The sequence below is a fragment of the Plectropomus leopardus genome, chromosome 21, assembly GCF_008729295.1.
Source record: "Plectropomus leopardus isolate mb chromosome 21, YSFRI_Pleo_2.0, whole genome shotgun sequence".
In the NCBI taxonomy this organism is placed as follows: domain Eukaryota; kingdom Metazoa; phylum Chordata; class Actinopteri; order Perciformes; family Serranidae; genus Plectropomus; species Plectropomus leopardus.
Window position 1 is genome coordinate 12,758,994 of NC_056483.1, and position 21,840 is coordinate 12,780,833.

The 21,840-nt window shown below is 39.9% G+C and overlaps 1 protein-coding gene across 4 annotated transcripts in view; it reads right to left on the reverse strand.

Annotated features, from left to right (window-relative positions):
• The window catches only part of sema5a (sema domain, seven thrombospondin repeats (type 1 and type 1-like), transmembrane domain (TM) and short cytoplasmic domain, (semaphorin) 5A), a 146,606-nt gene that overhangs the window by 104,712 nt on the left and 20,054 nt on the right, over positions 1-21,840 (reverse strand). For 3 of the 4 annotated variants that reach the window (XR_006107011.1, XM_042510744.1, XM_042510742.1), the window contains exon 2: positions 1,848-2,059. Coding sequence is in view for 3 of the 4 variants with exons in the window: in XM_042510744.1 (XP_042366678.1) it covers positions 1,848-1,995 (148 nt within the window). In the remaining variant the exon portion in view is untranslated. Of the gene's footprint in view, positions 1-1,847; positions 2,060-6,801; positions 6,804-7,431; positions 7,442-21,840 lie in introns of those variants that run through there. The other variant, XM_042510743.1, reaches the window with a different exon arrangement.

Here is a 21,840-nt window from a genome sequence, read left to right on the forward strand (position 1 = left end):
ATACATGTTTATGATTGACCTCCTGTAATCACTTAACATTTGTCGCCAGCTTATCACAAGGATGACACACAGAGATGGACAATCATTCACATTCACATAACCTGACCTACATGTCTTTGGACTATTGGAGGAATCTGGAGCAGCTGCACCGCTGTGCCACCATGATACTGTGCTTAAAGTATGAGGCCAAAGTGCCATGTTCCAGACAATGGTGGTAAGAATAGGTAGTAGTTACCCAGACATGCTAATGATAGCATCTTATATTAGAACAGACAACACTTTGTTTCATCATTCCTTAAATTTTTTCTTTTGTGTTTTTGGTTTTGGACACCACCTTCCAAACGCTTTAAATGCACAGTATCGCTCTGCATTTAAACAACATTTCAACAAATGACAAGCAATACAGTGCCGACTGTAGTTACGGTTGCTACGTTGTAACCGGATAATCACAATTCAACGTAGAGGTTCAGCAGACATGAACAAGTCTGTCTACCCGCATTAAGATATTTTTGAATATGGATGCTTTTCCCCTCCATTAAAAAAAAAAAAATCAACAGACATAAACTTAATTTTGAAAAATATTTCTGTTGTCCACACTGGAATGCAAAACTGAGGTCAGTAGATTGCAACAAAGTCTACTTCAAGGATACGTCAAATACCAGACAAAAATTCTGGGCATTCGAAGTGAGTTTATATTTCTTTGCCAGCCTGACCCAAAAGTATCGTTTCTGATGGACTTTAAACCAAGGAAGCTGAGGCGATCCAAATAACATCAGGCGCAGTAGATGTTGGTTCTTAACGTGGTGCAGCAATACAGAGTTAAGAAGTAAAGTAGTTTTTAGACATAGCAGTGCTAATAAAACGTAGAGCAGTCTGCTATTTTCGTTGTTTTCTCTGGCGCAGGCTCATCACACAAAGCAGCAATTTGCATACACAATTTGAGGAGACATCATTGTTTCCCAAATGCTCCTTTTTTACACACCCACACAGATACAAAGGAACCAGAGTTTTGGAAAAAACTACTCATTAGAAGGCATTTTCAAAAGTCACTTTGTGACCCAAAACTCCCTTTGCGTGTAACCAAAAGACCAAAACTTAGATCAAACAGAGCCTAGATTTACCTATTAGACATATTCAACAGCCACATGTTTACATTATTGCAATCAAAGGTTTACATTAATTGTGTTCAGACAGGTTCTAGCAGATTTTACCACAATGTGTGTGTGTGTGTGTGTGTGTGTGTGTGTGTGTGTGTGTGTTATTTATGAGTAGCAAATGTGATGACAGTCCTTTCTAAGGAGTGACTCTAAATTAAAAAAAAAAAAAAAACACTTCATTTTCATTTTAGATATCAGCATGCAATATAAACATTTCAGTCAATATCTTGTTTGCAGTTTTTGGCAGGGGGAAGTGACATAAAACCATCGGACAAACCGCTAATTGCTAATTAGATACTCAATAAAATCATCAAGGTATTGCATTTGTGTACTTTTTCTTCTCGTTGTCATCAATTTTCTTACAACTAAGAGCTGACCGCATGTGTCCAAGAATGTTTATGTCTCCTAGCAACAGTAAAATGTCCTGATGAAACGGTCCAGTAAGTGTCCGTATATGGTCCACAAATCTAACCTTGTGAAAAATGAATGCAGGGAAGGAGATGTCAATAGAGGAAGCAATGTTATTAAGTTTAGAGCAAAGGAATGGAGATATGTAGAGAGAAAGCATATAAAGTAATTACATACTGCACACAGAAAAGTTCACATAATTATGGAGGGAAATTAAGAACCTAATGAGTCGAACTGACAATGTCACCATGGTGCATGTGCATTTTTGTGAGTGTTTCTTACCTGAATGTGGGATGAGCGGGTGCTCCGTCTTGTGACAGGGCGATTCAGGCAGCAGCACCGGCCCTCTCCTACTGGCCACACCTCCGGGCCGCAGGACCAGCATGCACTGCAGCAGCAGCAGTGCATGCTGGGTGACAGGGCGTCCCATGGGGGCCTGCGCTTCGCTCACTTCTCCTCAGGCCTCAGGGGCCAAGAGCATTGGAGAGACACACCTGAAAGGAAGAGAAAGAGACAGATTTGGGTTCAAACAAAGACTTATGTCACATTAGTTTTAATCAAAGCGCTGAAACGCTCGATACAGTACAGCACCTCGCTATAATCACCAAGGGCTCACTCCGGGAGATGAAAAGCAACAAAAATAAATCCTTACAAAAAAATCAAGGAAGAGAGGTGCAAAGAAGAGAGAGTGTGACAGATTGGGGAAAAAAGTGTTAGGAGTTTTGCAGAGCAACAGCAGACTGTGAGCCCCACAAGACCTCACAACTCTCACCTCTGACACCAAGTGCATGAATCAGACATGGCTCTGCATTGCATTATCTCAAACACCTAATGTGGGTGTTTGTGTGTCTTCGAATATCTGAAATTAAGAGCCCTTTCTGCATGTCTTTGCTCCTACTGCAGAGGCAACACTATCTCCTATAAATTACTTTTGTTTTACATGTTTAGAGAAATTGTTTCTTTCCAGTAACAAAGTGCCACATTAATGTGCCACAAAGAGGTGGTTGGGGAGGATGGGGAGTGACAAAGTGCAAGACCTTGACACCAAAATCTCGGGTTCCCATGCAGACTTCTAGCTCAAGTTCCTTTAAACCTTTGAAACCTGAGCAAAGTGGCTTGATTTTTTTCCCGAAAGAACCGCAAGAAGGCAATAAGCAAATTAACAAGACATGGCCCAAAAGTTAGCAAGAAATTTGCAAAACATCACAACTAAAATATCTGAAATGAAGTAAAAACAAAAGTAAAAAAAGATATTTTTTAATGTGTATAATTTTGAATAAATAATTTAAAAAATTGGGAATATATTTTTCTCTGGACATTTTTTGGATAAAATCTAATAATCTCCCTGCAGCTAATTTTCATTTTGATACTGTATGTATTACATGGTGTTAGCTGTTAGACCAGCAGCCAAAAATGTCCACAAATTGGGAAAACAATAGGTCCGGGAGCTTGTTACGAAAAAATTATTGTTATTGCCAAGTTATGCCATTGTAACTGTTAAGAAAGCGCTGCCCATGCAGTTGTCACACTAGAGGCAGTCACTGTTGTATTCAACTTTAAGCTACTTGTGCTTCCGTTACTCTTGCATGTTGTTTCAAATCACACACAGGGGCAGAATGATGACGCCACTGTTTGGTTCTGTGTAAAAATGCAAAGCGGCATAATGAAGGGACTTCATTGCAGCCCAAATGCAAAATCTCTGTGTAAAAAGGAGATTTGGTTTATGAAGAAAACCACTTTGGCTAACGTTAGGGAAAGACTGCAATTTCTTTTAAATTTTAACAGACCTACGGAATTAGAAAATAATGCTGTAGTCACTGCAACTGGATGCTGTATTGTAAGATTGCCGATTGGAGTGAAAAACAACTGAATTATGTTTTTACTGAACATTTTGCTGACACATTCAGTGTTAACATTTTTCTGACTTGCCGGTGGCGTTTTTGTCTCACTATATAATAAAAAACTTAATTCTTCAGGCATAAAGTTTCCCTCAAAGCGTATTTGCTTTTTCAAATTAATCATATACTGAATTTCTTGAGGACAGGGCTGGCAGAGGAACTTTACTGTCTGTATGAAATAATGGTGGGCAGCAGTCGTTCAGTGTGCGCTATGTGTATGTGTGAATGTGTTTTTCCTAATTAAGAGTCTATTTGTTTGTGCATATATGTGACTGATATACGTATATGGAGTTGCACTGCACAGCACTCCTTGTGGGTCAATTAAACCCTATAGCTGCTGTAAATCTGATAAGTTTTTATTCACAACTAAGCCCACCAATAACTGGATGTGACTATTATATAATGCTTACTGCAGATTCATGCTTCCCCGAAAAGTCATTCGCTGCAAGAACAACAAAGCCGTTTTCACAACTCAATTGTTCATGATTTCTTTTCTTTGTGGGGGTGAATTGATGAGCGGTCTAGACCATCTACATCATTACTTTTTAATCATTTATGTGATGCTATTACGGAGAATGATTCATGCTGTGCGAAACAGAAGAATAAGCCTCGCTGACTGTACACCACATTTTGAGCAGTGTGTGTGGCGGAGTGAGGAAAGATACTGGGGATCTCAGCTGTAAAGTGCAAGCTTAACTTTTCAAAACCGAAAATGTGTTGTGCAGGCGAAACCTGTGGAGCATTCTTATTATTTTATTGCATGTGAAATAGGCTTTTCATCTGTTGTCCAGTCGGTGGAAATAAATGGGGCTTTGTAGAGCAAGAACAGAACAATCCTGCCTCCATGGCAGTTGATTTAGTGTGGATGGAGGGTTGCAAATAAGCAAAAACTATTAATACTGTGTTTGTTGTGGGAAGGAAGCGAAATATTGAAAAAATCTGCAAGCTGGAAAAAAGACTGAAAAGAGCAAAGAAAGAAAAAGGTGTGAGCATTTGCTCTCCTCAGACAAACCACTCTCCACCTCTCTCTGAAGTATGAATCCCCCTCAGTGCTGGAAAGCTTTGAGCGGCTCTGGGGTAGAACAGAAGGCACCTCTCTACTTTCAAATGAAAAACCCTAATGCTGTGAGTGTGGTGGTTTTATTTCATTTTCTCCTTGAATGGAAAGTTTACTCTGCCGTCAGTGTGCATGAATAGGCTCCCTGACCTTGGGGCCTATATGGAATTCATTCAAAGTCCAGTGTATAAATGTACAGGCAGCGGGGATATGTGGTTTGCCTTCACCCACAGAGTAATGTAAAACACCTGTCATCCACAGTGGGGAAAGCAAGTGACAGCCAGTGCCAGTTTCCTCTCTCTCTGTTCTTTTTCCCTTTCGTCTTGACGGTTCACACATCAGCTTCTGTGCTCCTGTGCAGCTTTCCTTTAGTCAACCTGTCGTTTTACATGTCACTTTTCTTTGTCTGCTAGTTTTCTTGACAGTCTGACTTTTTTTTCCCCTCACCAAAAAGCCATTTTACCTGTTGCAGCTGAAAGCCGGCAAGTCATTTTCCCCAGGTAGTCTCTAGCTGGTACGTTCCTCTTGTCATTTTTAATTCAGTTGTATAAACTTTTATGTCTGCATTCACTTAGGGAAAATATTTCATAATATGCTGGGCACAGAGGGGAACCAGACATAGGAAATTAGATTATTCATGTTTTTATAGTTGTGTGCGAGTGTATGTATAGTCAGAAAAGGCTGCAGTATTGTGCATATGTGTCTGTCCTCACACACACGTACACACACACACGTACACACACACACACACGCTCACACAGAGATATATGCAGAGGGCTGGATGACAGAAGTAGGAGTCACTGAACTGTGTGCTCTTTGTTGACCTCACTCCCTCTGCAACAGCCCTGCACATGACCTCCTGTCATGTCTGCACACACAAAATGCATGTGTGCGCGCATGATCTGTAAACACACTTACACCATCTCATATATATGCACAATTTGTAATGCTATTTAAACAACAAGCAACCTTTCCTTCTCAATATCAGTTTCTCCATCTCTTTCTTGTTGTTTTACTGAGTCACAGCGTGTTTTTAAACCTTTCCGTTGTAGTTGTAATTAATATTAAAGCTGCCCTGTGGAGATTTCAAGTAAAAAAAAAAAACAAAAGCACCACCAAAGCACATTGTGTGCAGCCTTGAGGTCAAACAAATGTGTTAAAAATATATTTCCCTATGTATAAAACACTAGCAAAGCAAAATTTTGAATATGTTAAAACATTGTTGCTTAAAGTGAAGCCCGCAGGCTAATGGCGACCCCAGAACATGACATAAAATGCATGCATTATATTTTAATTATTCACAGTCCATTTCAGTACCTTACATCTCATACAATAGTTTACTAGGAGACTGCAGCAAGCTGCATCCCCTAAAAAGCGCAAGGTTAGGGATGACAATTTGTAGACAGCTAACAATTGCATGGCAACTAGTGGCACCTCATGCGTGTCGCAGAAATTACGTCCCACTATTAATGCTATTGCTGGAAGCAAAAGTTAACAATTGCAATAGTGTGTGAAACCCAAGCTGCAACTGTCAGGATTGAAAAATTAACCCAACGTTGAAGTGCCAGGAACTGCAGTTCCTCAAATGGCCACTTGAAGCTGGCTTCAAAACAGAGTCAGTCTCCACAAACTCCTATGTTAAAATGTCCAACTTTACAGCATGAATAAACATGTTTACAACGTGATACAAAAAACTGATTGCGTCTCTACAGCTACCCCCCCCCCCCCATGACAACTGTGCCTAAACTTACTTATAATTAAGGGCACTGCCACTTTGAGTGAACTTGCAAACCATCGTTGTAAATGCACCAACCATACTAGCAGCTAGCGTTACAGTGAGCTCCACCACCCTCTAAAAATCCAACATGGTGGTGGCCAAATTCCCAATTTTGAGACTTTAAAACAAGAGTCTACAAACCAGTGGGTGATATCACAGTGGCTATGTCCATTTTTTTTATACAATTTGTAATACCTAGTGAGGCCTCAATCAGAAAGAAATTGCTCCATAGCACCACTAGTGGCCAAAAACTTCACAGGGTATCTTTGATTTAGCCACTGAATGAATACACACAAAAAAAATTTGCATATTTAAGATCATAGTGGGTCCTCATAGATTTTGCCTCCCTTTCACCATCTGGATTTAACAAATCTCCAAATACTTCCATCTCTGTATTTTCATGAACTAATGAAAACCTGAAATTATATGGAGAAACAATTAAGAACTAAAATCTAAGATACTGTAAATATTTATAAGCCACAAATAAAAAATAAAAAAAAGCACCACTTTCAAGACCCACAGATAATCTGATTTATGCCCACACATGCATTTGCATCATGCCTTTTAAGTAACAGAGCCCAGACAAACAGCTGTGACTTGATTTAAAACCAAACCATTTGAACTGTTGTTTCATCCCCCTGAAGTGATCTCTGGTGCATCGTATTTTCTCTTTAGCTCACCACAAGCCACCGACTGGTCCTGTGGGAGAAAACTGGAGGAGCTTTCTGAGCTGTTCGGTGGTCTAAACTCTAAATCATCTCCAGGGCATTAGTACAAGCCTCCTCCACCACCTCTTCCTGCTCCCACTCCTACCTCTTTCTCTGTCTCTGTTTCACACCTCTGCAAATATGGACACACAAAAACACACCTACAGTACCAGTGCATTCACAGCAAACACACATGCACACACAGAAATCACCCTGGGACCTGGTGATGAATAACACACCGTTGCATTCAAGGCACTTAGCACAGGGAGCACGAACCACACGTACAAAAATAAATAACATGGTGTAAGCTGTGTTGCCATTTGAAATGCATGTACAGAACTGATAATAACAGTAAAGTACAATATTCCTGGCAAAATGTCAGTGTTAAGCTCTTATGTTCTTTTTTAAATTGTGAGAGCACACAGACAGTGAGGTGCAGACCAACAAGTTATCACTCACTTGGTCAGTGGCCCTATATGCTTCAAACTATGAAGCTATAGTTACCCCTAAAGCGTAACTTTCAGATGAAATGAACAGCTTCCACTTGTTACTGGACAGTGTCTTTTCAAAATAAACTTGGGTTTAGAAACCAGGCCTACTTTGTAAGGTTCAGGAAAAATAAACATGGTTTGATTTTTTTTTAAAGTATGTTTCTTAAGTAACTAAACTGATACATAATCACAGTGGTGTAATTTAACAAAGTTATTTATACTTAGTTACAGTACTTGTGTACGCTACATGAGTTTTTCTATTTCTGTAATCTTTCACTTTTACTCCACTACATTTCTCCTAAGCCATTTAGTTACTTACTTCAAAATAGGGAAGTAATTAGGAAGGAAGGAGGGGACATATGGGTGAATGAAGGAATGAGAGGGAAGGGAAAAACTGGATTTTGCTGTGAAAGTTGTGCAAGTTGTGACGAGGACCTTGTTTTTCTTCAAGTGTAATTTACTTGCCATTCTTAAGGTGGTGTATGTTACAAAGAAACATACATCTTTTTTAGCGTCATATACTTTTACTTTCAATTTCAAAACTCAAGTACATTTAATATCATAAAAATACTTTTGATTTTTAAGTGTAGCAAATAACAGATATTTTAAGACTTTTACTGAGGTAATATTCTAATAGGCGACTTTTTCAAAAATCATTTTCTGGTAATACACTGTTCTTTTACTTAAGTATGGTTTTAAGGTAAGTTATCCTCCACTGCATAATCACTTGACTTATGTAGTTCAAATAGCTCATTGATGACTTATGTTTTTAGACAGGAGACAAACAGCATTCTCCTAGGTCATAGTCCTGTGTTTGTTTGATCCATCCATACACCCTGTACTACTCCTTTTGTTGACTTTCTTGTTCTTTATACTACATCAGTTGCTCTGAGTGTCCGGTGTTGCCACAGATGGGTTTACAAGCGAAGTGCGTCACATACAGACGCTACAGGGAGCCTTGTGTATTGCCATCAGACACTGAGGGGTGTGATATAGTGTTGGTATTTGGTGACATGGGAGTAACAATAGGTTGTTAGAACAAAGTCAAGTCCTTCATCAATATGTTTTGTTACCTACATGTTTTTGGCTATCTTGACTTTATGAGGGTGATGTCTGAGGTTTTGTCTGCTCCCTTTAGTTGATCACTGACTTTACAACATAAATATACATTGCCTTAAAGACAAGACCTACAAAACATTATTACATCTTTGAAATCTTTTGGATTTTAAACAAAAATAATTACTGTAATCACTACCTTCCACTAACAGGTAAAATGGTTGAATTTTTAAAAACTTTTTCAACTTTAGAGTTCAAAACAAAGACTAAACATCTTTCATCTCCTAATGATGAACATAACTTATTAATGAGAATATCCGAAATCTCAAAGCATTTCTCCCTTTCCCCCTCTTCAAGTGATCCAGTGATGCATTGAGTTAGTCTTAATGGTCAAAATTAATTACACCGCTTCTCTAATGATCTGTGCAACTCTGTCATGTTCATCAACATCCTCGTCGTGTAACTCCTCACATGCAAGAATATTTGAGACTCGTCTTATTCATTTAAATATTAACCACTGAAATATCAGGTTTGTTCAATTTTCATAATCTAATATCCCCTAAAAACCTGCAATTACAGACAACATATTAAATATCAACCTCCCAAAAAGCAGAAGAAGAATAATGCAGATGCAAAGTCTACTTGCTGTAAAAGGTATCAAGCAGAATAATGGATATGCTCAGACAGTCAATAGCTGTTTGCTTCTTAGTTTTGGAAAGTTATATAACGGCACATTCAGCTGCGTATAGACAGTATCACACACACACACACACGCAAGCGCACGCACACACACACAAGTCTCTGCATCTTTGCATTGTGGGAGCTGAGGTGTCAGCTAACTAATCAATTGAAGTCTTCCTGCAGTAACGAGTGGAGAGAGGATCATATTAACAGCAGTATTGATTTTGTCTGAGGGGGACTTCATGATGGTTGAATTACACTATACATAATGAATACGCTCCCAAATAAACGCCGGCTTTGTACCCATCACGCTGACACATACATGCACAGATACATGCACACGCATACAGGCTCACATTCAAGCACGTTTGTCAAATGTGAGTGGTGCAGTGATGATCCATCTGTCCAAACACAGTCAGGGGAGTGTGAGTTCGAGGTCACAACACAGTGCTGATAGATGCTCACTTCTCTCTCTCCGGCCAGACACCAGTAAAATCAACCCAGACTTTGCTTTAGACCACAACACACAAAGACACTGCAGGGCTGCTTCATAAAGCTGTATGTTTGTCAGGCAGAGCGCTTATATGTGTGTGTGTGTGTGTGTGTGTTTGGATGCGATTGACTGGGTGTTTGCCTGTTTATCACTCTGTCTATCAGATGGGTTATTGCCAGTTTTTGTTTGTTGTTCTGAGTCTCTGTCTGCCAATTGGTATCTGTGATTTTGGCATCTTATGCTTTAGACCAAAGCACACACAGAAATGACAGAGATGTTTGCTCGTTGCTTTGCTGCCTGTGTGTTGGAAAAGGACAGCAGAGACTGAGTGATTAGTCTGTGGCTGAACTAAGTTTCTGATTGATGAAAGATTAAAATGATTACTATGAAGTCTGAGCACGACTTCCCAACTTGCTGATTGTGTGGCCGAATGAACAACTGACCGACAAACTAGATGACCGTGTGACAGTCAGGATGTTGAACTGAATGACAGACAGTCTGACAAAATAAGGAACTAGGTGACTGACAGAGAGACTGATGAGATGCCTGAATGAGTGAATGACTGCTGCGTAAAACACAACATGATTGACAGGCCGAGTGGCCGACTGACTGACTTTTCTTCTCCTCAGGTTGTCATGAGGATTTTCTTTCCACAGCCACCTCTCGGATTTCCTCCACCGTTATCCATCCCCTACCCCTTTCTGTCTCTACCCGCCATTGACCTTTTCCTTCACTATTTATGCTTTCAGTCCACCTCAGTCCACCGGGTGTCTCACAGGCTCAGCAGAGGATGACAGAGAGAATGACAGTGTGATGCTATCGCCATCAAAGGCTCATTGCTGCACAGCAGGGTCCTTTCCGCTTCACGACCCCCGGATCGGGGGGCAGGTTAATTCCGCACGAAGCGAAATGTTTGTGTCTCTCCAAGAGTGAGATTGAAAAGGATCAGATGGCTTGTTTGTTTCAAAAGCTTATCTGCGGTTCACAGTATGGCTTTTGATGCGCAAATCAAATGTGCACATGTGCTGTTTGTCGTCTTCAGTCTTTCACATTCTTTCTGTGTCTCTCTCTTTCTCTGTCAGACAGACACACAACACACAGATACACACACACACACACACATACACACACACACACACACACACAGTGGTGAGTAAAGAGCTCTTTCAGTTTTCCCTCCAGCCCAGAATGCATTTCACACTCCAGCTTCCTCCTACTGCTGACATTTCTCTGCATTGAGCATGAGCATGTTATTATGTATTATATATGCTACTTTGCTGCTGTCACAGACCTTACTTAGTGACTGTTTGCTCATCCATTTTTTTTTTTGTTTTCCGCATTCTAAAGCTTTCTGAACTACATTATTTTGCTGCAGTCTTTGTATAAAACTATGAAGCTTGTATTATTTTTCTTTTTGTTATTATTATCAGTAATCATTCTTATATATTTTCATGCTGCCATGTTTTCTTCTGGTTCTATGAATTAATTTTCAATTCAAACTGAAGTTTAAATAATGTTTTGCTTTAAAATTATAATGGTATATCCTTGCTATCTGTTTTTACTTTGCACTCCTTTGGTCAAAAAAGAAGAAATTAAAGTTTTATTATTTTTGTGCAGTCACAGTGCCCCCTATAAAAGTGCTCTCCAGGGTATGTAAATTTTTATTCAGGCTGAATTTGACTGGCACAATATTTATGTGATTGGTTGGTAATATCAAGTCCCGCAGGCAGTTAAAAAGCTAGTGGGCCGGACGCTTTAATTAAAGAAAAACTTCACCAACAAAATGTCAATTTGTATGTCAATTCTTCCCCTCGTGTTACAATTAATTCATGAAGAAATGTTTTGTTTTTTTTAGCATGCCGCATTTAACAACAGCAAAACTACATCAAAACATCCATTTATAAACTCTCACACAAAATCCAAGTCCATTTACGCAGACATCCACTCAGTAACACATGCATTTTTGATTATGATTCAAAATATATAAGTAGCATGTCTAGACAAGCGTGTGTGGTCTAAAAAGCAACGTTTTAGGAAGTTCTCAGCATACGACCGGGTAAATGAGACGTGGCTTATACTGCATGAGCTGTGTGAGAGTTTGTGAATGGATAGTTTTGCTCTTGTTAAATACGGAACCCTTTTACTCCCATTCATCAACAATCGTCTTTGATTTTGGATTCTCTGTTCACTGTGGAGTCACACAAGAAAAACAAAGTTTTCTTCCCGATTTCAACTCAACCTGTTGTTAGTAATCGACATACAAATGATCATTTTGTGGGTAAAGTAATACTTTAACCAAAAGCAAGTTAATTCCCTTTGTTATGTGAGTGCAGGACAGTTAGCAGAATATGCACAATAGCAACAGAATCATTGCAGCTGATATTTCCTGGTGCAAAATGTATGGGCATTTCTAATTTCACTACTTTTAAAGCCAAGAGAATACTCTTTCACCAAGAAAGGTTTTCGCAGTCTTTAAAAAAATCCCTCTTCGATAACGCATATTTCTGTGCCATAATGCTATATTTTTGCCTGCACATAATCTGACTCCGAGTCCAGTATGTTTCACAGACAGCTCTATATCGGAGTAAACATTAAATCGAACAAATGCTGGATCACTTTCCGCCTGTTGGAATGACGCTCTGAGATTCAAATCTGTTGTTGGTTTGCGATTGCTGTAGAAGATTGGGAAAACAGAGCTGTGTATTTTCTGCTCGCAGCATATGGAGGGAAGTTATACAGCTGATGAAACACAGGCGCTGGGGGTGCGGCAGCAGGGGCAGAGGAGAGCTTCTTTGGTGCTGGACTGAAACATCGCAGGTACTCAACTTTGTTCAGTTTGTTGTTCCGCAAAACTTCTGCTGAAACTTTTACAGTAAATAGTGCTTGCGGGTCAATTTAAGAAAATGTCACCCGCCTCTGCCCCTGAGTAATGGTTGTAAACACCACAACCTTTCATATTTTTTTATTTTTTTTGTACATACTGAAAAACACAATGAATCTTGAAAATACCAAAGTCTGTGCATACTGTACTGAGGTGAAAAGGCTTCTTTCTTTTTTTTTTAACCAGCCCTGATGACTCCCCTGACCACAACCATAGCTTTGGTCCAGTTAAATCTGGGACGTTCATCACTCACTCACTCACTCATACACACACACACACACACACACACACACACACACACACACACAGAGCCACAGAAACACACACATGCACTGACTCTCCACTGTCTTGCTCAAAAACACACCCAGCAATTTCATCCGAGTCCCACCCTAACTCTCCAGAGCTTCCCAAATCCTGCTGTTATTTTTACTCAACCGGCTTACCCTCTAGCACTCATGCTGATGCACTACCACGTGCCTGAATGCGGTCGGCGTGAGTGTTTCTACACAACACATCTCCAGATGAAGAAAGGCTTAAACAACATGCAATATGTGGCAAAAAAAGTGACATCATGCCTGAAAAGAAGAAACATCCGTGTGAAAGCTCTCACACGCCACTACACTACACACAGATTACCAACATGACGTGGCCTGTGTCTTGCTGGATGTACTTTAATTTGACCCTTGACTTAAAACCATTACAGAACTCCAGGCAGGATTGCCCTTTATAATACAGAGCAAGGCTTTAAAAATGGTTCACTTCTACATTTAGGTCAAGGTAAGGCAGAGTCAGGACTTGCTCCCTACACAGCCAACTTCCTAATTGCAGAGAATTAATCATTTCTAAGGTTGGCTGGTTTCTTTTTTTGACTTTTGACAAGGGTACAATGAAAATAGATACACTGTGTAATCTTTTCATTTGTATTCATTTCTTTTAAATACTGTGCCTTATTCTTAAAGGAAAAGTTTGACATTTTGGGAAATATATGCCTTCGTTTTCTTGCCAAGACTTAGCTGAGAGTATTGTTTGCACTTTCATGTCTGTACACTAAATATTAAGCTATCATTAGCTGCCAGCTAATATATATAAGCACACAGACAGGAAACGGGGGGGTATGGCTTGTGTGGTTCATCCAAAGGTGACAAAATCTGCCTACCAGCACCTTTTAAGCTCACCAATCAACATATTACATCTCATTTATCTCATTAATACAAAAACCCAAGTGTAAAAACGACAAATCGCTGCTCTAAAGAGTGTTATATGCAGGAGTACATCCTTGGTCGGGACTGGTAAATTTATTGTGTTACCGCTGTTTGCCTGGCAGCTGCATTTTGATGGAAATAGTTTGACATATCACACCACCCTGAAAAACACTGATTTGTTGGTTTTTACACTTCAGTCTTTATGCTAATGAAACAAAACAACATATGTCAATTAATGTTCATTTTTAGTCTCTCTGCTAAGCTAAGTTAGCCTGCTGCTGGCTGTAGCTTTATACTGTATTTAGCATACAGTAAAGTCTCGGTGGCACACTGCTTTTATGGCTATGGTATGAAAACTGACAGTGATAATACAGTGTACATTTGCTTCTTTACAGTATTGGAAAAAAAAAGGAACCAAATGGAGAATGTCACCTGCATGTGCACATCTCCTTTCCTCCCCGAATGCCTGTCAGACTTTTCACACATACTTACATTTTCAAAAAATGGTCTCAAGTTTTAATTATGATAAAGCATTTGTTCAGCCAAAAGTAACCTTTTGTTTTTATTCTTCTAAAGGTCCAGTGTGTAAGATTTGGGTTATCTACTAGCAGAAATAGCATATAATATTCAAAGCTCTTTTTTTCATGAGTGTATAATCATCAGAAATTAAACACGGCCACATGCAGCAGAGACAGCAGAAAAAAAATCAGCTTCATAGTGATAGAACAGCACACAATCTGCCTTTCACCTTTCATTAACATTATCCCAGCCCTCTCTCTACCTCTATGGCCAGGGTGCTGCTGCCACTGCTGCTGAGAGATGTCTACATAGCACAGTGTCAACTTCAAAAAAAATCCTGTGGTCGACCCAGGCACCGATCGGCTGTTGAGACAGCGGCTCAGCCCAGACCCTCAGGCTACTGTCTGAGCTGCTCTCAGTGACAAGAAAGCACTGTTCACAAGGAGCAAATTCTCACAACAACCTCGCAGCTCTTCAGTGGTTTAAATCTCAGAGAAGAAACCAAGAGTTTGTCACCCCTGTCCCAAAACGACATCTCACTGAGAGTTGATATTTCCATGACAACCTCAGCAAGGTACTACAAAGTTACCTCTCTGACAGGAAAGCAAGTGTTAGGCTGCTACAAGCTCACTTCTACAAGGTTTCGGGGTGCTTTTTCTGTTCCAATGTCATCGATGACTTTGACTTAACAACTAGCACTGAAGATTTACACAGACCCCAAAACCCTAAACTGATTTGCAAGCACAGGATCAGGTTCTTTTTCACTCTGGAGATGATCAAAACAGTCCCCTCATGGATGTTTGAAAAAATTTCTGTCATTTTCTCAACATTTAACTGCCAGGGTAATGCATCAGCATAAAAGATTTCTTGCACTTCAAAGCCTTTGTACTCCGTGTGGTGTATTAGCAGGGTCGATCCACACGAGTGGAGCAGTGTCATCTGATGCCTGATCAAGGCAGCGGTGCGAGGATGGCCACAACACTTCAAGACTCACAGCAAAATAACGTGCCACACATGCAGGAAATACAAACACTAAACTCGTAGCAGCACATATACACTCACTGGAGACTGCAGCGATGAGGGGCATAAAGCCCACCACTGAGGAATGGTGACATTTTTAAAGCTTTAATTACATGCTTGGCTAACGGGTAGCCGACTGTCTCACTGGGTGCAAAATTGCACGATCACAGTCTTCAGCTGTGCACAGGCGCGAGTCTAAAACTGACTTGCCATTCACACAAACACACCTGCCCTCTGCACCTCTGAGGTGAAGAAGCAAAGCGATTGCACTCACTGCTCTGCCAATATCAAGGGTGACTACTAAATACAGGACCAGCTCATTGATCTATCCTTTCGAAAGGGCACAGACGCGCTCCACAGATGAATGAAATACTACCTTGATGCTAACCAGACTCCAAATGAAGAGAAAATTACAGTCATCCAAGGGTAAATTCCTCTCATTCAGCGGAGAATGTGGGATCAGTGAGTGGAGACTGCTTTTTTTTTGTTCTGTACAGAATACTGCAGTTTTGAATCATCCAATTATTAATATCATAATCAATCATATCAGCTTTAGCGATGACAGGATATGACTTGGGGAATGATGGATGAAATCTCTTTCAGATAGGAATCCACTGCAGGGGAGCTCCAGTCTCTCTAGTTATACTTGCTATAAAGCCTACTAAAGCTGTACTGTACAAAGCTTTCAAATGTATGTACTGTTGGATTTTCTACAGCAGAGATGGAGGGTTTAAAAGTACACACACTCAGGGACCGAACTTCAACATTATGTCAGGTTTATATCTGTTCTCCACTACATTCCAGAGGCAGGCTAAATTTTGTACTTTTTAGTTTTTTATTATGCATGCCTGTTACTTTAAAGCAGCTGAAATCAATACTTTTATATTGAAAATGGATCAAATCACTATGTGTGGTAGGAAAGATGTTGCTCATAGTGACAAAGGAGCTTTTTAACTTCTTTTAACTCATTGTTTTTCGCTCTCAACACTCTTAATGTACCATTTTTGACCATAGCAGGCAGCTGTTTTCAGCCAAAAAGCTCTGAAATCCCACTGTATGCTATCCTCCCTAGCGTAAATGGCAAACAGATGAATTTAGCCTCTACCTAGTAAACACAGTGGAGCATTTGGTTTAAGAGACAGATATTTTCCTGGCAGTTGGTAGCAACTCAGACACCAGCATAAATGTTGGCAATGTACGTTTCTGCAAGCAGTGGATATGTGTCGTTTGTTCGAGTTGCCAACTATTAAATTAATTGGTAACTAATTTAATAATTAATGAATTGGTTGGAGTAACACTTTTTATGAAACAAAGCCAAAATATTCTAATTCAAGCTTCTTTAATGTGAATATTTTCAACTGTCTTTCTTCCTCTATGACAGCAACCTGAATATTTAGAAAAAAAAGCAGCTTGGAGGCTGTCTCACCAAAGTTTCATGCCATCCACGCTTGCCTCAACATCCTGATGACTGTCAGCTCATATACTGTTCATGTAATTTGAACTATGTCACTTGAGAAATGTTGATAAGATATGTATAAAACAAATACATATCCCTAGTTTGCAGAAATGTATAATGGCAACATTTTCGCTTGATGCCAGGGCTGTTAACAAAGCCAAGGAAATATTCTCTATGAGGCCAGAAAGACAACTCTAAATGAATGATAATGTGTAAATAACCAGCTGTTTATTAAGAAGTTCAGAATATCAACATGAAATGTGATAATATGTCAGTGTTGTGTTAACAGCTTATGCTCCCAAATGGCCAAAAAAATCACTTATTGCTGGTTTAAGACTTTACATATGCACTATAAGATATGCTAAAGAACGATGGATTGTTATGGTTAAATATTGGCAATATGACATAAGATTTTGGCTTCATAGAAATGTTAGTTTTTGAAGTCAGTTAAAAATCTTTAAGATTTTACAAAGTATCTTGCTTGATTTTTGCTAAGCTTTAATCTGTCAATAATCATCTAATTTGTATGGACTTCCTCGACAGGGAAACATGCTCATTTAGTTTATTTTGTCCGTCTTGTCTTTTTTTCCCCCATTTCAATGTGTATAACACTTCAGGAACAAACTTACTGGTGAAATTAGGTCAGCTACAACATTAAATGCACTTATTGCAGACTGCTTTTTTGTGCTGTTCAATATATTTTATTCTTTTAAGTACAAAACTAGTTGATTGCCATATCAGTTGCTTGGATAAGTCTAACAAGGTTGGTGAACTCCGTGGCAGTATCATCTTCCTTTAAAAATCTGCCCTATCACTGTCAGAAGTTCCAATCGGTCAAACCCAAAGGGAGGCGGGGAGAAGTGAACCATAATCAATCTTTCCACATGTTTCTTACAATCAACACATCCAGGATAACAAGCCCAACAGGCTGCCAACTCCTACAGCTCAGTAATTATATGCCTGAAAAACAACAACAACCACCTCTTTGGCAGAAAAAAAAATCATACCCACATATACTTCTACAGACATAAAGGACCTACAGATGGGGAGGGAGCCATAAGGAAGCTGCCACGAGATGAGTCGTCTTACTGTATCTGAAGCAATGTGGCAGGAGGGATAGTAAATTAGCTCTTGGCTCCACTGGAACCAATTAATTACCCGTGCGTGTGCATGTGTGCGTGTCTGTGTGTGTCTGTTGAGTGCCTGGCCTTGGCAATTTGTCCCGTTAACACCAGAGACGGGCACAATAGCGGAAAGTTATAGCATTAATGAGAGTGAGAGATGGGTTTGGTTAGCAGCAGCTGTTTTATCACCAGAAAGGACGCAGCAGAAGTGGTCTTAGTGTGTTTGTGTTTGTGCAAGTGTGCGCCTGCCAGAGTCTCCATCTCCCCCGAATATGTCTCTCGGGGGTGAAGTGGAACAACAGAGCAGCGGAGTCGGAGACAGAGCCTGCAGGCATCCGATGTGATCGTGTCTCTGCTAGACCAAGCAAACAGATGTAGGTCTATCTCCCTCTGTCTCGCCTCTCTCTTTCTCCCTCTGTCTGTATGCGTGTTCGTGAGCAGTCTGAAGGATTGTGTTACACCGAGAGCTGAATGGACTAGTCTGCTCTAACAGTGAACCTTCTCAAAAATATAGACACCTGAGACTTGAAGCCACTTTCAGAGCCGGCCTACACACCTTAGCCCTAGGCAACTCATGTCTCTGGATCTATTAAGGCTATGTTAAGGCAAAAAACTTCTATGAAATGCACTACTTCAGTGATTCTTCTTCTACTTCCTCTTTTTTGCTCACTTCTACTAGAGCAGGGCCTAAGGGGAAAGGCTTTAATTGGGTATTTGATTCCCAGTTGAGCTCCAGAAGAGGGCTTTATTAGTCAGTTGTGCAATTAGGAGGTACTGGACTTGAAACATATTGATTCTGCATATACGTTAAATGCACTGCACATACTTTATGCATAGTAACAGATATGACATATTGCAAACAACTGTGCCTTCAGGAATATGTTGCGTCAACATTAAACCCTAAAGTTAACTAGTTCTAAGTGCTGTGTTCGAGGAAGTGGTATTATTTAGGTGCAATTCTTACACACAAACACACACACATACCTCTTACTCCCAACTCATCAAATACCAGCCTATTCTCATTCTGAAATCCTCAAATACAGCCACTTTTGCAGTGACTTTAGCATAAGATCCTGACACCAAAAGCCACTTTTTGCGGCAGACGATGCACAAAGATACGTAGAGTGTAATATGTTAACACAGAAGTACACTGACAAAGCTGCAGCATGTAACGACTTGGGATCAAATGTGTTGCAAATACAGCAGCTTGATCGTCCTGCGCTTCAAATTATGTCGCTCTAAGCACCCATTTAGCATCAGTTTTGGAGGCTTAGGGGAAACTTAGGTTTCATCACCAAAACTACTTTAGGTTTAGACAACAAAACTGCTTGATGTAAAATTGTTCAACAAACTCATTGGACGAAAGTTAAGTTTTTGAAGACTTATGAAAAATATATGAAAAATGTAATCAGACACCTGCATGTGAATGCTTTTTGCTCATGCAGAGAAAATTACCTTCCCAGCTATCCCTGAATAAAATCCTATTTAACCATTTTTTATCTTTATTATCTTTATTTTGTTTCTGACGTAGAGGGCGAGTTTGTAATCTTGACTGTAATGAGTGAAATATGACCACTTGACCATTGTTATGTTTTCTGTATAGTTTCTATGTTTTGTATTTCTTGGTTCTTTTCAACTGGGCAACTATTACAATGCACTGTCATAAGTGCTTCGCCATTGCTGTCAATTTATGTGAAAAAAAGTTACTTTTAAAAGTAAAAAAAAAAAATCAGTTTGTGATACAATAGGTTAAGTTAACAACTGTGTGAAATAATGTATGTTACATGACAATAACTATGTTAAACACTCACACAGGACACAAACAACTATCTCTTGGGTGAAAGTTCATCACTTATTTGACTGATCCACTGCCACTACACCCTGCCCATTATTGACTTTGAACAACTCATACAGATGCTAAAGGGTGCATCAGAATCAGCCACTGACAGCCATGGACCAAGCTGTCGTATTTGATGCACAAAAAGGGGAACAGGGTTCACGCACACAGAGATAACCAAACTGCCATCCAGATCTTCTACACCAGCACATTTTTTCAGGTTTAAATAAACACATCCACTGTAAATATATTCATTTCACTGGTCTATCTTTAGAGATTCTATTTGAATAAAGTCAGTAGCTACTCTTGAGGTCATGAGATGCCCACATTAAAAATGGCTGCTTAATAAGCTTATTTACATCCTGTGAAGATGGGAGTGAGTAAATCAAATGATTTGTGTTGTGTCTTTGAAATTCAACACATTAAAAGAGGCTAACTTTTAACATCAGGGCTCAGTGATTAAGAGTCTGCTGGGAGGCGGTAATTGCATTTCCTTCTGCATGATCCAGTGTATTTTCCCCATGAGAGAGGCCAGGCTGTTTTTGAAGAAGCACAACAACGTGCAACACACTCTCTGAGGGGTAAAACCGCGAAAGCGAGGAAGAGCAGGGGCAACAATAAGAAATATTAATAGATTTGGGAGATGTCCATCATTACAGAGCTGCAGCATGATGTCAGTGTAATAAGTTTTTCACTTGAGGATGGTAACTGTAATTCACTCCAACGCTGTCCCTAATGATAGCCCGCAAAACATCAGTCAACACATTTTATTCATAATAACCTCTGCAGACTACAAATTGCCTTATGATGTCAGCTCACTTCTTCTCTTCTTACTTTATTTTTTTTTGGTAAAAAATAACTTGTTAACCTTAATGCCACCCTCCCCAGCGCAGCATGAATATTCACAACTCACTATTTATATACAGCTGACGGCTACTGTGCTACTGTAAGGTAGAAAGCATAAAACCACACCACATATAGCCCCCACCATTATCTCTCCCACATCAATGGGTGCCATTATCTACATGCTTAGGTCCAAAGGCTTAATGATCAGGTTGTCCTTCACTATGTGCTCATTAACCACTGTGACAAAGCCTTTTGTGCAGGTAGATTTCCTCTGTAAATGCCAATTGGAAGGTCAAAAGAAGCAGTGAATTAGAGCACACTTTGACAGAGTGCCAAGAAAGACATAGCGGTTAAATGAGGGGTTTGGCCTCTTATAAGGAGGCGCTCGTGGTGATATCGAAAATGGCAGCATATGTTAACGAAACCAAAGGTGAACTATTAACTTCAGTGTTAGATTTAAATTTCTCTTTGCAGCATTTACACAGGAATCCATAACGTTCCTATTATGTGACACACTGTCATAACAGCGTGGAGGTGGGGGGTGTTGCATTTTAGAAACTGCCACACTTTATAGACAAGGACAGGAGATGAGACATCAAACTTCTGAGGGAAACAGAAAACTGAGGCTGAGGCAGATTTTCTGCGGGTGACATTATTGATGCTGATCCCCCGGCGCGTCACGCTACACCCTTACTAATCAGGTCTCACTATAATGTTTCCACACTGTCTCTTTCTCTGATCAATGACACTCTGCCCTCCTTTAAAAGCATGAAACTTCAGACAGAAAGCGTGAACTGCACTGTTAATCCACTCCGCCGGTGTGCTGCTAAATCATCAACATGCCGCATTAGATGGACAGAGGGGCGGGGGAATGTAAAGCAGCCAAAGTTTAGGTCGCAGCTGGGCATAAATAATCACACACACGCACACATACACACACTGTGGCACACAAGTGGTAATTGTCTGACCACGTGAAGAAGATCAGGTATCAAACACACATGACAGATCCATATTAAATATAGCTTTGGGCTCTGCAATTTTTACATAATAAACACTAAATGTGATACTAAATCTTCCTTGTGCTTTACAATGAATGCATTTTAATGTGAACATAGCAGTAAGCCTTTCCGATGAAACTGCAACAATAGGACCAGTGAGTCAGCTGTATGTTTCAATGTAATGTTGTTAGAAAGTCATTTTGAAACACCATATGGACAAGGTAACATTAGA